Source organism: Canis lupus, chromosome 7, assembly GCF_048164855.1.
Source record: "Canis lupus baileyi chromosome 7, mCanLup2.hap1, whole genome shotgun sequence".
In the NCBI taxonomy this organism is placed as follows: domain Eukaryota; kingdom Metazoa; phylum Chordata; class Mammalia; order Carnivora; family Canidae; genus Canis; species Canis lupus.
The window spans coordinates 7,940,851-7,956,422 of record NC_132844.1 but is presented as its reverse complement, the minus strand read 5'-3'; the positions used below and the strand labels follow the sequence as shown (position 1 = coordinate 7,956,422).

The 15,572-nt window shown below is 36.7% G+C and overlaps 1 protein-coding gene across 12 annotated transcripts in view; it reads right to left on the bottom strand.

The window, feature by feature from the left end:
* PDSS2 (decaprenyl diphosphate synthase subunit 2) overlaps positions 1-15,572 on the bottom strand; it is a 250,590-nt gene that overhangs the window by 209,581 nt on the left and 25,437 nt on the right. For 3 of the 12 annotated variants that reach the window (XM_072831888.1, XM_072831887.1, XM_072831889.1), the window contains one exon: positions 12,983-13,088. The exons of 8 other annotated variants lie outside the window; for them this stretch is intronic. In XM_072831888.1, coding sequence (XP_072687989.1) covers positions 12,983-13,086 — 104 coding nt within the window. In that variant the 5' untranslated portion in view covers positions 13,087-13,088. Of the gene's footprint in view, positions 1-11,982; positions 12,068-12,982; positions 13,089-15,572 lie in introns of those variants that run through there. One more of the 12 variants, XM_072831890.1, reaches the window with a different exon arrangement.

Below are 15,572 nucleotides of genomic sequence, written 5' to 3'. Positions count from 1 at the left end.
GGCTCCTCGCAGGGAGCCTGATGCAGGATTCGATCCCCAGACCCAGGATCATGCCCTGAGCCAAAGGCAGACAAGCCATCCAGGGATATCCAGGCAGTCTGGTTTTAAAGTTCATGCCTGTAATCCCTAACAGGTAATTCTTGGCCTTATCAACCTCATATTTTCCCCTCAGGAAACAGCCCACTTTCATGATTATTATTCTCACCTCAAGACAGAAGATATCTAAATCTTTATCTCTAGGTCTAACCTGTTTAACTGCTTAATGAACTTCAAGTTGGATATTCATCACATCTAAAACCAATGCATCATCTTCACTCCCTGAAAACTTCCTTTCCCAAACTTGTCCTTTCACTAGTGCTAGTTCTTCCCCTATCCTTTCCACCTTTGGTCAATCTAGGCAAGTATGATTTTCCTTTCCTCTCAATTTCAAAAACATTTATATCTATGCCAATAATCCTCAAACACTGATTCACAACCATGTTTAAAATAGTGCACAGAAAAACAGTAATATAATGTGGTGGTCTATTTAAAACCCATCCTTAATTCTGATATAATTCCTACCTTTTACTGTTAGAGTGTTTTTCCTTTTATCAAATAGTGATAATACATAAGTTTTTCAAAATGCTTTTCCTTGGTAAACTAAAAAGTTGACAATGCTATAATGACTCCCAAAGTTATCTAGTTGATTTGTTTTGAAAATTGACTGAACCAAGAAATTTACCAGCTTTATCAATTTCTCAGGATCTGCCTTTGACTCTCTCACCTTTTCTCTAATATAGCAAGATATAACAAGCCAGGTATTCCGCCTAGACAGGCCCCAACAAAAGTAATAAAAGTTAACTTTTGTGGCTGTATCAAAAAGTTATAAAATGTACCGAAATCATTTCCAAATCTTACAAGTTGGCTTTTCAAAAAGCTCAAGGGGCCCCTGGCTGGCTCAGTCGGAACAGCATGTGACTCTGGATCTCTGGGTTGTGAGTTCTCCGTACACGTTGGATACAAAGATTATTCAAAATGCTTTTTAAAAGATACTGCTTTCTTACTGCTTTTAGACCCAGTTAACTACCCCTAAACTCATTCCTTTCTCACTCACTATACAGCTCCACTTATGCATGCAGTGAGCAATGAAGTTACTTTATTTCTAACAGCTTTGTACAGAAATCTTTTTATGGCCTTAATCATGGCAAAACCACTCTTACCAAACATTTTCTGACATATAGTTTTGATTTATAAACTCCTGCATGGATTTCCACCAATTTTTGCTTTTGCCCCCATGCAGAAAGTAGCATGTTCTGAACAACAGAATAGAAAAGTTAGAACAAATATTAAATATCTATGTACTCCAAACTCTTCATTTCATCAAGAATAGTATAGCTTAAAATCACATAGCTAGTTAGTGAATGACAGAGCTGAGACCAGAAAGCTAAGCCTTCCAGATACCTAGGGAGTTGCATGAAGGTCTAACTCACAAGAGAAGAACCAAAAGTCAGATAGAACCAAATTGGAAATCCCCATACTCCTGAGTAAAGCAGGAAAGTGGGGTAAGGTAAGGGAGGTATATACATAAACAGCTTCACTAGTGGCCTGATGAAGCTGGATTGCTTTGGGTCCACAAAGATGGAGAGTCACGCTGATGTGCAAGGCTCCAGGGGAGATTAGAGAAGAGGAACACCAAGAAGCCAATGTGGATGATGAACCACAAAGAATCTATCCTCTTATTTAGCCGTGAATAGGAAAGTACAGTGTAGCCAGAAGATTAGAGTTTGGGGGCATCAACAGATAAATGAATCAACAAAATATGGTATAGCCATACTATGGAGTATTTGCTATTTAATCATAAAAGAAAATGAAATTCTGATACACACTACAACATAGATGAACCCTGAAAACATTATGCTAAGTAAGCCAAACGGACAAACACTGTACAATTCCACTTATCTGCGCTATCTAGAATAGGCAAATTCACAGACACAGAAGGAAAAACAGACATTACCAGGTCCAGGGAATGGGGGGAAATGAGTAGTTATTGTTCAAGGATTATAGAGTTTTTCTTTGAGAGGATAAAAAAGTTCTGGAAATGGATAGCAGTGATGGTTGCACAATATTGTAATATACTCAATGTCAGTGAATTGTACACAAAAAAATTGTTAAAATGGTTAAGTTTTATATTCTGTATATTTTACTACGATAAAAAACATGGAAAAAATTTAGAGTTTTGGAGGTGTGAGGGATTTTGGTTTTCTGTGCCATTAGTCAACTTGTTAACTTGTTAGTCATGGGTTATTTTCCCATAAAAACTCTCCTTTAAAAAAAAAATGATAAATTCAAACATTTTCATCCATAGGTAACATATTTTAACAAACTTAGAGGAATTACAGGAAACTCCACAAAACAGTAAAACCAGTCCTAACTGGAGAGTCCTGTAGTTCTTATTAAATGGTTGTTTAACTGTCCTATACTGATTCCTGTAAGACAGTCACCGCCACTTAAAAAAATCTCATTTGCCAAAAGAAGAGACCAAAGACTCCCTGCATTAGGATGCCACATGGCTAGAAGACCTCTTAGACTGTACAATTACATTAGTTGAGCAGATACTGATTTTAGCCTCCATTACCTTTCACCTCCACACCTGAGGTCACAATCTCAAGTGCCTAATGAAGCCATAAGCCAGGCAAGGAATATAAATTAATGAAGTAGGAGAGATGAATCTTGGAGGATGGGGGAAGAGAGAGAAAGATATGGCAGTTGGAGTGCACCTGCCACACCTACCACTGCTGCAAACTCCTGCCACATGGTAATACTAGTCCACTATCAGTAGGCCTTCTGAATTTTCAATTAAGGCTGGAAATTGATTTTTCAACTTATTCTACAAGCTGAGCAAAACAGATCTGAGAATCCCAAGTAGCCTACAGATCCCCAGTTTGTGTTTTGTGCTCCATGCACATTCTTCACCAAGCTATGAAGGAAAACAATACTTTCTAGTTATGCATATCTCAGTTTGGATCTAAGGATTACAATTCCCTAAGAGCAAGGCAGCAGGCAACATTCAAGAAACCAAAAGTTCAGTAAAAAACAAAAAGGCGGTTGTTTTTACAGAAGCATCAACCGCTGATTTATTCTTTTTACTTGAATTGTCTTTATTTCTTGTATGTATATTTCAGTAACTTTCATTTATTTTTCTAATCGAAGTATAATTAACATAGGGTTATATTAGTTACAGGTGTACAATATAATAACTCAACTTTTTTTTTTTAAGATTTTACTTATTTATTCATGAGAGACACAGAGAGGTGGGGGGAGAGACACAGGCACAGGAAGGCGCAGGCTCTCCTCAGGGAGCCAGATGCAAGACTTGATCCCAGGACCCCGGGACCACACTCTGAGCTGAAGGCCAACGCTCAACCCACTGAGCCGGCATCTCTGATTCAACATTTCTATACATTATTCAGCATTCACCACAATAAGTGAAGTCTGTCACCAAACATTACCATCTTACTGGTGGTACTTTTCATCTCTGACTTTATTTTATAAGTGGAAGTTTGTACTTCTTAATCCCCTTAATCTACTTCACCTAATCTTCCTACCTACCTCCCCTCTGGCAATCACCAGTTTGGTCTCTGTATTTAAGAGTCTGGTGTTTTTTTGGTCTCACTTTTCTCTGTTTTGTTTCTTAAATTTCACATGATTTCCATGTGAAATCATATGGTATTTGTCTATCTCTGACTTAATTCATTTAGCATTAAACCTTCTAGGTCCATCCATGTTGTTGTAAATCAGAAGATCTCATTCTATTTTATGGCTGACCAATATTCTATTGTAAATATACACCAAATATATCTGGCACTTAAAGTATATGTTAAAATGATTTACCAGCTTTGAAAATGTGAAGATAACTGGAAGAAAATATTAGGCTGCTACAATATACATTTTTAAACTCTTCAAAGACACCCTACAAATCACATGATAGGGAATATGACCCTAGAGATCAACAGTAAATTTGTTCCCTAAGCCATAATGTGAAATGTCTGTTGTATCATCTTGGATCTCATTGTCTTGAATTCTAACAGATTTTTACAACTTTGGTTAATATAACAAATACAGATCGGCAATTGCCTATATTAATTCCCAGATTCCAATTGAATATTTCTATTTTGTCTATATTTTTTAAACTTCCTGCTATTTGATTTAGAAAAAGAAATAAATGCAGGGCAGCCTGGGTGGCTCAGCGGTCGCCACCTTCAGCCCAGGGCCTGATCCTGGAGACCCAGGATCGAGGCCCACGTGGGGCTCCCTGCAGGGAGCCTGCTTCTCCCTCTGCCTGTGTCTCTGCCTCTCTCTCTCTGTGTCTCTCATGAATAAATAAATAAAATCTTTAAAAAAAAAAAAAAAAAGAAATGCAACTGGAAAGAGGAAAAATATTTTGGCAAAAAGCTGCTTTCTTGCAGTCTGACTTAGATACAGTAACCAAGCATAGTAGAGGAATAAAAGCTATTTTCTTTCCCTTTTCACAAACTAGTTGTTACTTCTTTCCAAAGGTACCTCTTTCTCTTGCCAAGTAGAGTCAGAATTCTTCCTTAAATCTTATCCAGCTAATTTATTCACAAACAGTATCATTTCCTTCTACTAAAACCAAAACAACATATAGCAGGATCTAGCTAGCATTATGTGTTTATGTGCTAGGCATCATGCTAGGCACATAATAGGTATAATCTCATTTAAAAAATAGGTATTTTACCTCTGAATGAAGTGGGTATGGTCCCTGCTCTCGAGAGGCTTACTTTCTAGTGGGAGAGACAGATGTTAAACAATCCTAACAAAGAATATACAACTGCATTTAAAACCAGGGTTAGAATAGAGATGAACAAGGTATTACTAATGCATGGAAAACTTGACCTAGGGATGCCTGGGTGGCTCAGTGGTTTAGCACCGCCTTTGGCCCAGGGTGTGATCCCGGGATCCAAGATCAAGTCCCACATCAGGATCCTTGCAGGAAGCCTGCTTCTCCCTCAGGCTGTGTCTCTCCCTCTCTCTTTCGCTCTCTCATGAATAAATAAAAATCTTTAAAAAAAAAAAGGAAAAGAAAAGAAAACTTGACCTTATCCAAGGAGACTTCTTTGCAGAAGTAACGTACTGTCAAGATCAAAGGATAAGCACATTTTAACTACGTAAGGTCTCCAGGCTGGTGGAACAGTGTGATAAAGGACCAGTGATGGAAGGAAACACAGTGAATTTGAGGTAGAGAAAAAAGGCCAATGTGGGCAAAGCAGAGAGAGTAAGGGGAAGCATGCTGTGTGTTAAGGCTGAAGAAACAAGCTATTGCGGGCCTTGCTATTCACATTAGAAGTTTCAATCCTCAGAGCAACAGAAACTGCTAAAGTCAGGAGAAAAGGGAAAGACGATGATGAGATTTGTAGGTATTTTTAAATCAAAAGAATATAAAATAAAAAGGCATATTGTCACACCCCGAACCTGTCACTATTTACCTGATTTTCTCCACCTTTGTCAGCAGTCTTACTCTTATGTAGTGCGTATATCCTGATATAAGGACACACACTCTTCCCTCCTTTCTTACACAAAAGATAGTATGCTATACATATTGTTCTGTACCTCGTTTTTTTTTTTTTTTCCCACTTAATATATCCATTCTTCTTTTGCAACTCATAGCATTCCATTGTTAGGATGTACTGGGTGTATTTAATCAGTCCTTTGTAGATCAGAAAAAGCCCAACTACTACTGTTGGATTTTGCTATTACAGACAATCTTGTAAGTAGGATTGCTGGGTTATAAGATAAATGCATTTGTAATTTTGACAAACACTGCTAAATCGTACACTCCTATCAACAATGTATGAAAATGCCTGGACAACTGATTGGTTTACCAAACTTCCAGATTTTTACCAATGTGATAGGTAAGAAGCTGTATTTTACTGAAATTTTAATTTGCATTTGTCTTTTTTTAGGTAAGACGGAACATTCTTTCATATTTTAAGAGCCATCTGTAGTATCTGTTCATGTCCTCAGCCCATTTCTCTATTGTGTTTCTATGAACTCTTTTTTTTTTTTTAAGGTTTTATTTATTTATTTGACAGAGAGAAAGGGCACAAGCAGGGGCAGTGGCAGGCAGCGGGAGAGGGAGAAGCAGGCTCCCTGCTGAGCAGAGAGCCTGATATGGGGCTCCATCCCAGGACCCTTGGATCATGACCTGAACCAAAGGCAGACACTGAATGGACTGAGCCACCCAGGTGTCCCTCTATGAGCTTTTAATATATATATTTGGCTGTGATATTAGTGGAAATTTTTTTCAACTGGTATTTCTTTTTTAAATTAAAAGTTTTTAAGTAATTAACATATAGCATTATATTAATTTTAAGTATAAAACATAGCATAACAATTTGATATATGCAAATATACTTGATATATTGCAAAAGGATTACCACAATAAATCTAGTTAACATTCATCACCACAACCTGCATTAGTCTAACCTCACCCACCTGGCCTCCTAGTCTACTCCCCATATTCCTGAAGAATATACACGTGGATGTTACAATACTGAAAAACATGCTATATTCTCGAATATAAGTCTCAGCATCATAAAGTGCTGGTTCTCCCATACTTAGTTTGTAAACTAAAGTGATCTCAAAGAAAATACTAGAGAAATGAATTAAGGCTGAAGTGCATATTGGACACTGAAAAACCTTGAAAAGAAGAGCAATGAGGGGGGACTAGCTCTTCCGTATATTAAAATACGCCATAAATCTTCAATGAAAGCAACATAGTATTGGTGCATGAACTGACAGGCTAATACAGCTGAAAATTTCTGAAAATGTCTGAATTTTCTGAAAATTCAGAAATTTAGTATGCACACATCTACTTTTATGTTCTTCAGGAATATGGGGGTAGACTAGAAGGAGGCGAGGTGGGTGAGGTCAGACTAATGCAGCTTGTTTCTGGTAACTGAAGGATACAGAAGGGATAAACTGGAAATAGAACAGAATGATAACAGGGCACAAAAACACTGAATCACCTGGTAAAGCCTGTGCCACCAAGGCAGGGAAGGACTGGTTAGAAAGTCAGAGGAAAATCAAGTAAAAAGTATTTTTTGAGAAAAAAGAAATTGTCAGTAATACAACTAGAATAAAGACTAAATGAAATCTACTAGATTTAGGGATATGGAGGTCATTAGTGATCTTGGTAGGATCTATTTTGGAGAATATTTTATAATTTATAGGCTGTAAGCTATAGGGGGACTTACATTCCAGTATGGCCAAATATAACTATTTTGCTTTGATTTGTTCCTAAAAGGGTCTTCCTGAAAGTCAATATGCCACTAATTCAGAATATAACTGCACAGTTATTATTCCTAAAATGGAGTTCAAATGTAGTCATAGAAGGGGGTTCTTGAATAATTCATACGGTAATAGCTATAGAGTGAAGAGAATGGCAAATATGAAGTAAATTTTTTCCAAAGTAAATGAGGCTATAGTTTCAGAGAAGGATTTGGCTTGGAGTTAGCCCCACCAAACATTCTCAAGCACAGCCAAAGAGCCACATGAAATAGGTAGCTGCCTAAATAAGATGTACAAAACAAGCCCCTGGCTGCTCAGAACTACTTTCTTCTGCATCTTGTCAAGATACCTCTCTCTCTCTCTCTCTCTCTCTCCTCAATCTGATCTCAAAATACTGAATATGGCTCTTTTGGGTTAGTTCCAACAGAAGCATTCATCTAAGACTTCCCTGGTAGAAAAGTAAGGGTAAAAACTATTACTAATTCTTTCCTCATACTCAGTATAGCACACAGAATCTAGCTTCAAGGAGATAGCAAAAGGGTTTCAGGAACAGAAGAGTCAATAAAATAGTAACAATGCCTCAGTCAGATCCAAAGTGGGGCTGAACAGATCCTAAGGAGACTATCCTGTGGGAAAATTCCAGAAACTGTGAGGATGGAGAAGATACATGGACTAAGGTAAGGCATTCAAGGGACATAATCACAAAATCTTAAGGGAAGACAGACGTGACCTGGCTCAGAGAGAATGTTTAAACAAAAAGTAAAGAAGAAAGGTGATTTTACACGACTACTTTACCACTCAGATTGAAGCCAAATAAAACCAGGACTCTCAAATGGAAGTGATTAGCTGAGCAATTCCTAGGTAAAAAATAAAAAATTTATGGTTCCTGCAGCAATCTTCAGAACGGAAAGAACTTCCAAGCCCACCTAAACTGATTTGCATGCCAAAACAAATTTCCAAAGTGGAAAAAGAGGGTAAATGAAATAGACCAGTATCTTTTTACCTTCCTTTTTAATATAAATTTGGACCAAGAACGGAGACAAAAAATCATAACACTGAAATGCAGAAACTCGAGGTTGTTTTTGTTTTGTTTTGTTTTTTACCACTTATCAGCTGTACAATTATCGGCACATTTGTTGTGATAGTATTATACTAAAAGCACTAGTGAGGTCTTTTCTAGGTGTAAGATCCTTGTTCATTAAAAGAGGATACCACTCCCAGAAAAGGATTATTATCATCTTTGTTTGCTAAAGGTACTGAATCAGTAGATTCCATTAAAACCATTAAGGTAGAGGTAGAGGACATAAAGGGTGTCTGAACTAGAGAAGGCAAAACAACTCCTGATTGTAACTCCACTGAGGAAATGGATTATAAATTTCTCCAAATGGTTCTACACTGTTTTGTACCTCCCAAACTAGCCCCACTCCAAAGCCCACATAACACAGTGGTATTCAAAAAGATGTGGGTCAACTGAGGTATTGTAATGTTACAAACTTCTACATTATTCTGTGGAACTAGTGCCATCGGTTGTTCATTCTTAAGTAGTAGAATTAAAGAAGGTACTATACCAGAGAACTGTATTTATTTGGTGAAACCCATTGCCTGATATCAATTCTCTGTACAAGGTTGTCTGAAAGAAACGGGGGCTGGCTGTGGTTTCAGCTTAATTCGCACACCTACCTTTTGGAACCAGGGGGAAGTAATACAGGATATTAAAGGATGTGGTGGCTCTTCTGGGGGGAAAACTTTTTTTATAAAATTAGAACTGTGCTAGTTCTTGTCCAGAGGGGGTAAACAGCAAGGAATAAATCACATATTAGTAGTTTATGGTGACAGTTTATTTTATTTACTCTTATTGGGGAGAAATGCATCTTACTCCTATGGAAAAGTAACAGAACTCTGTTCCTAGGCATGTGTCTTACTCCTATTTCAAGAGAATGAATGTGTTTTAAATATTTTACTTTACTTATTGAGAGAGAGATGGGGGGTGGGGAGAGAGAGAGAGAGACAGTGCACGCATGTGAGCAAGTAGAGGGAAGGGCAGAGGGTGGGGGAGAAGGGGCTCTATCCCAGGACCCCAGGATCACGACCTGAGCCGAAGGCAGATGCTTAACCAACTGAGCTATCCAGGTACCCTAACAAGAATGAATTTGTGAGCCCAGGATACAATCAACTTATAGCAGACAGGGTAAGGGCATATAAGCCATGAAATGGGAAGCAAACAGCCAAGAAACCCAGCACAGGCATTTGAGTGTAATAAATATAATAACAATCTAGAAGACGAACGGTTCATGTTGTTTATGATTACAGACTGATTATTCCTCTAAGTGCAAAGGCTATCCAATAAGTCATATCTGGGTTGATTTGTTAGCAAGGTACTTTCACCAGATAATAAATTAGAATGTAATTAAAGTGCATTCTGTCTGTTTATCATAGACTAAGATAGCTTACTATAATTCTCAATTATCTGCATGAACACACAACATGACAGCATAGTGAATAAACCTTCTAGCAAAGGGCAATAAACATCATAGGACTGCACTAAAATTGCTAGATTTCTTCTCCAGTCCTTTTAAAAATTTGTTTCTAATTTTTATAAATTATATAAACAGAACCAAATTAATTTGGTATTTGTGGTACAGTAAGTCATACAGTAAGCCTGGATTCGTTAAGTCCTTGAACTTCTTAGCTCGTTAGCAATTTGCTAAGGGCAAATACGAAATCATGAAAGAAGTAAAAGAAAATAAAATTGAATATTTGCCACAAACTTTTGTTAGGTGAAGAAACTCAAGCATAGAAAAAAATAGAAGAATCACAAAGGAAAAAACAGGTAAGAACAATTAAAAATTTTTAAGTGTGTGTTTAAAAAAAAATTGTAGCATATTAGGCAACAAAATTTCACCATATAAAGATGCCTTATAGATTAATAAAGAAATCATTCTAGGAGAAATAGATGAACAAAACACACAAAGAGAAATAAACATGAACATGGAAAGATTTTCAAGTAGATTAAATTTAAGTCAGGATAACATTTTTCATCTAATTAGTAAAAGCCTTTTTTTAATGATAATGACCAATATTGGCAAAAATATAGTGACACTGGTGTTGTCATACATTGCTGATAGTGTTGCAAATCAATTAGAATTCTTCAAAAATACAAGTTAGGAGTCTGAATTAAACATTATAAAAAGGTTTATAGGGATGCTGGGTGACTCAGTGGTTGAGCATCGGCCTTTGGCTTAGGGTGTGATCCCAGGGTCCCAGGATTGAGTCTCACATGGGCTCTCTGCTTGGAGCCTGCTTCTCTCTCTGCCTATCTCTCTGTGTCTCTCATGAATAAATAAATAAAATCTTTAAAATAAATAAATAAATAATAAAACGGTTTACAATACTTAGCTCAGAGGGTGCCCACATGGCCCAGCCCATTAAGCAGCCAACTCTTGGTTTCAGCTGATCTCATGCGTCCTCAGATCTGGCTCCCTGCTCAATGGGGAATCTACTTAAAGATTCTCTCCCTCTGCCCCTCCCCCCACTCCTGTGAGCTTGTGTGCTCTCTCACCCTAAAATATATATATTTAGCTCAGCACTCCTACATCCTGGGATCTATCTAAATCCTGTGATTAAAAATACTTATTACAGCTTGATCTATCAATAATAGGAATCTGAAATAACATAAAAATCCAACTAAAGGGTAAAGACAATGTTAAATATGGTATAATCATGGATAGACTATTATCCATGATTCAAAATGAGGGTTAAGGTCAATAAGGAAAAGAAAAAATAAAATCACTCTACTTCCTCAATGTTTCTCATTTCTGCAGCTCAAAGGACTCTTCAGAGATAAGGTGCTCTTTAAGAAAAAGGTTATTAGCTGCTACCCAAGGCCCCATACTCAAATTAGAGTAGTTCACAAGATGAATTGTGCATCTTTCCCTTTTCTACTGACAGTTGACTATTATAAGATTATTAATGTAAGATATCTAGTCTTTGAATTTTTTACAGTATATTCTTTAAATGGTGTTGACTAACCAAAAGGAGTCAAGTTGCTCTGATAATGTGCTCTGTGAAGTCATTATTTTCCCTTCACTTTCCAGGTATCAAGCCATACATTATTAAACACACACATAGACACTTCAGTATGTTTGTGAGCAAATGTAGAACTTAAAGCTTTCAAATGTGAGATTCTCAGCTGTAGAGGAATTATTGATAAAGTCTTATGCCTCTCTCGGTCAACTCATAGCATCACTTCATATTCTTTTAGCAGCAAAATCCACATATGAGAGACATCGTTATCAACCAAGTGTGTCCAAAGATTGATCTCCATAGCAACTGCAACTCTGCCACATGTAGTGTATAAGGCATCAGAGTTAACACCACATGCACACAAAGTGTTGGTATTATGTAGTCCAGACTGTGGTTGCTGTAGAAACCTAAACCCAAGTCCCTGACAACAGTGGATAAAATGAAAACAACAACAGAAGGGTCCTTGAGTACTCAGCCATCTACTCCTTTGCTTTCAAGCAGGATACTGCCATTTTAAATGCTATATAATAACCTTATTCATTATCACAAAAGGAGTATTTTCTACAAAAATTTGAAATGATGTCATGTCTCTGTTTAACATTAGGAACCATTTCCTATTCCCTAAAAAATTCTTCCTCCCACCCTGTGCTCAGTTGGGGTTCAGAAGCTCACCTTCTACTGGCCTCCGCCATAGCAGGTCCCATACCCAGGCAATCTGGAGAGGTGCCAGGTTTTGCTGCCACCATCACAACAACAACTATGACAGATTTAAACAAGTTTATTCTAAAGTAATTATGCAAAAAAAGAATAAAGTAGGAGGAATTACCTGATTTTAAGTCTTACTACATAGCCATCAAAATTAAGACAGTGTCATATTGGCAGAAGTCTTACTACATACGTATTGGCAGAAGAACAGATCAATGAAACAGAACCCACAAAACAGATCAATAAAAATACACCAACTGATTTTTGACAGAGGTGTAACAGCAGTTCAATGGAGCTAAGGAAGTCTTTTCAACAAATTGTGCTGAAGTAACTGTACTCATAGGGGAAAAAAAGAACTTTGACTTAAAATTCATGTTATACATAAAAACCAATGTAAAATGGATCATGGATTTAAATGTAAAGCATGAAACTAAAAAACTTTTATTTTTTTATTTTTTAAAAGTTTAAGCAGCTTTATTGAGGTGTAATTGGCATACAATAAGCTGCATGTACTTAACATGTAAACTAAAACTTTTAGAAGAAAATATAGGAGAACATCTTTGGGACCCAGGGTTAGGAAAAGACATTATATCAAATTTTGGAGGAAAAATATCCAAAAAACAGGATAATGAATTATATTATAGTATACCCATATAATGGATTACAAGGTAGTTGTTAAAAATTAAGTTCATTTAAGATTTAAAAGCAATTTTCTATATAATGCTCTAAAACAAAAATAAACAAACTCATTTTTATAGTGTTGTAAGCTATATGCCAAAATAATAATACTAGCTATCTCTAGATGGTAAAATTATGGGTACTTTTAAAATAAATGTCTATTCTGTCTAATAGCAACGTTTTATATAAAAATGAGATTAAAATTTTAAAATCAAGTAACACATACTAAAGAATAGAGAAGGCTCTTTTCAAATAGAGATTTTTATATACAATAATGCTAAAAACTTACTTGATTTTTTTAGTCTCCCAGAAAAATAAAACTATCCTCTCTGATATAGAAACATTTGCTTTTTCTTCACGATTCCTCCAGGTTCCTGAAAAGATGTCGTTCATTTCTAGCCAAAAAATAAACAAAACTTGATCAGATTTGCTTTAAAAAGCAGTCCATGCAACCCAAGGACTGTGAATGCCCATTCACCTCAATCTGGTAATCTCTACATCTCTATTACATCAACCATAAATAGCAGTGAGTACAGATTTAGATATTTTTAAATAGATAATTTATTAAAATGTTACTCACAAGTGTACTCTACAATAAACATAGTAAAGGAAAGATGGACAGGAAAAAGGGGAAAAGAGAATAGACAGAAAGAAAAGAATGATAGTATCTTCCTTAACTCTATCTTGAGAAAAATATAATCACTTCAGTTCTGAGGGTAAGAAAGAAGGCATACAGAAAACCATTTCCTCTTTATACTGGTAATTTGTATGAAGATCAGAATCTCAGAAAGCTTATTTGATGCTCTGGAGTTACCAGAGCTTTCTGTGCAGCTGAAAGTCAAGGTTTCTCAAGTGGGGAGACACATGGTTCCTTTGTGTGTGTTCTTTCTCTCAGTTAAACTGGTTAAAATGTCCAAGTTTAATAATATAAAACTGCTGCTTTCACAGTGAATATCCTGGATGGCATCACTTTCTCTATGCCTTCCAGGGTTTTAAAAATGTTTTGTTTTTTATAGGCCTGAATTGAGGGAACTTGCAATATGCTGAAATCATCAAGAGGTTTTCTCAGGTTCATTAAAGTTCTCCCATATGGTTAATTGCTGATTCTGACCCAAAATTAACATACTAACTCTGCTCTTCCCAAATTCCACACATGATATTCCACTGAAAGGGAAGGGCAGAAATATCTTATTATTCTCCCTCAATCCAAATTCTACCCATTCTTCAAGCAGCTGCTCAAAATTCTTTCACAGAGCCCCTGGATTTAGTCAGCCCACAGAGGTCTATCCCTGACCTGAACTCCTGTGACATTTCACCAAATCTTCCAATTGGCAATTACTAACAATTACGATGAAATTATTTTTATCTTACATTATTGCTTGAACTTCACAGATTTGCAACTAGGTTCCTCAAGAATACTCTATGTCCTTGGAGTAAAGAAACCCTTTTTATCTCAACAGATCTGTCATTGTGTTTTAATACACAGCTGATGGTCAATAAATACTGGCTAACTGTAACACAGCTATACCTTTCAATTCCCCTCCTTAACTGATAATAATGTGTGTGTGGTTTTCTTCAGTGTTCAACTAACATTCCTCCTCCCTACTTTCTATCTTTTGGACAGAATTACAAAGCAGAGTCTGAAGACAGGGGGCTTCGAAGGGCATTGTTTTCTCTTTGTCTCCCCACAGCAAAACTTGTTTAAACATGTGAAAAGAGAATAAAACTAAGTTTAGACCTACCGCACATTTTCTTCAGAATGAAACAGCCATCATTTAACAGCAAATAAGCTACCTTTCTTGGAGACTATTCTAAAGGAAAAGCTGAGAAAGTAACCCCTGTGCAGGAACAGACTGCTTGCCTATAAAATATAAAAGCCCATGACAAATTCCATCAGCCTCAGCCCGCCATACTCCCAAACTCTCTTCTCACGACTTGTGAGAGCCTTCATGAATTCAAAGATATTTTTACCAATCATGTGAATTCTATCTATCCAAAAACATCTTTCAATGCCAGAAGGGCTTTATGATTAGGGGTCCATTCTTTGAAGAATATTTATACTGCCTGAATAACTCCAGATGTTTTTGCTTTGGTTTTTGGTTGAAGGGGTAGGGGCAGGAGGGCAGAAATCAAAATGAGGACCCTCCCAATTAGAATGTTTGCCATTCCATCCTAAATGAGCCCTTTCTTATATTTCTGCTTGGATGTTACAGAATTTAAACTTATGACACTCATGTATAATGCCAAAATATGAGAATTTAGATAGAACTGTCACTTAAAAAAATGGTTTGTGGATAGCTTACACCTAAATTATTTTTACAAATCACAATCATATGAAACAGGAATTGCTTCCTGCATTTGTAATGAATTTGCCAACAGTATGAAGCGCTCTTTGTAGACAGCTGTTTTTGATAGAGGAGAAAATTATGGAGTAACAAATTCTACATTTTTTGCAGAAGTTATACACCTGCTGATTAGAATTTGTTCTCATATCCTAAATCTACAATATATGAAAGCCAACATATACATATATATTTTAGAATTTTTAAGATTTTAATACAGTTCAAATCAGTGTGCCAGTTTCGTTCATGCTCCTTCACTGCCAAACCTGGGGGCAAGGACTGCTTCTCTGCCTTCTCTTTGTCTGTGATGACCAAGGTATAAAGGAATCTGCTGCACTGAACTTTAAATTTCACATTATCCTTATTTTTCTTGATCTTGACAGATTTGGCATCCTTTCACCTGGCTATGAGCATAAAGTCCTTGATTTCTTCAATTTTGCAAGCCACGGCCTGGAGGGATGCGGGGGAGCACATGGCTGACAGAGCAATGGCAAAAAGCAAAGATGGAAAAGAGCTAGACTTCGGTTTCCAGGCCAT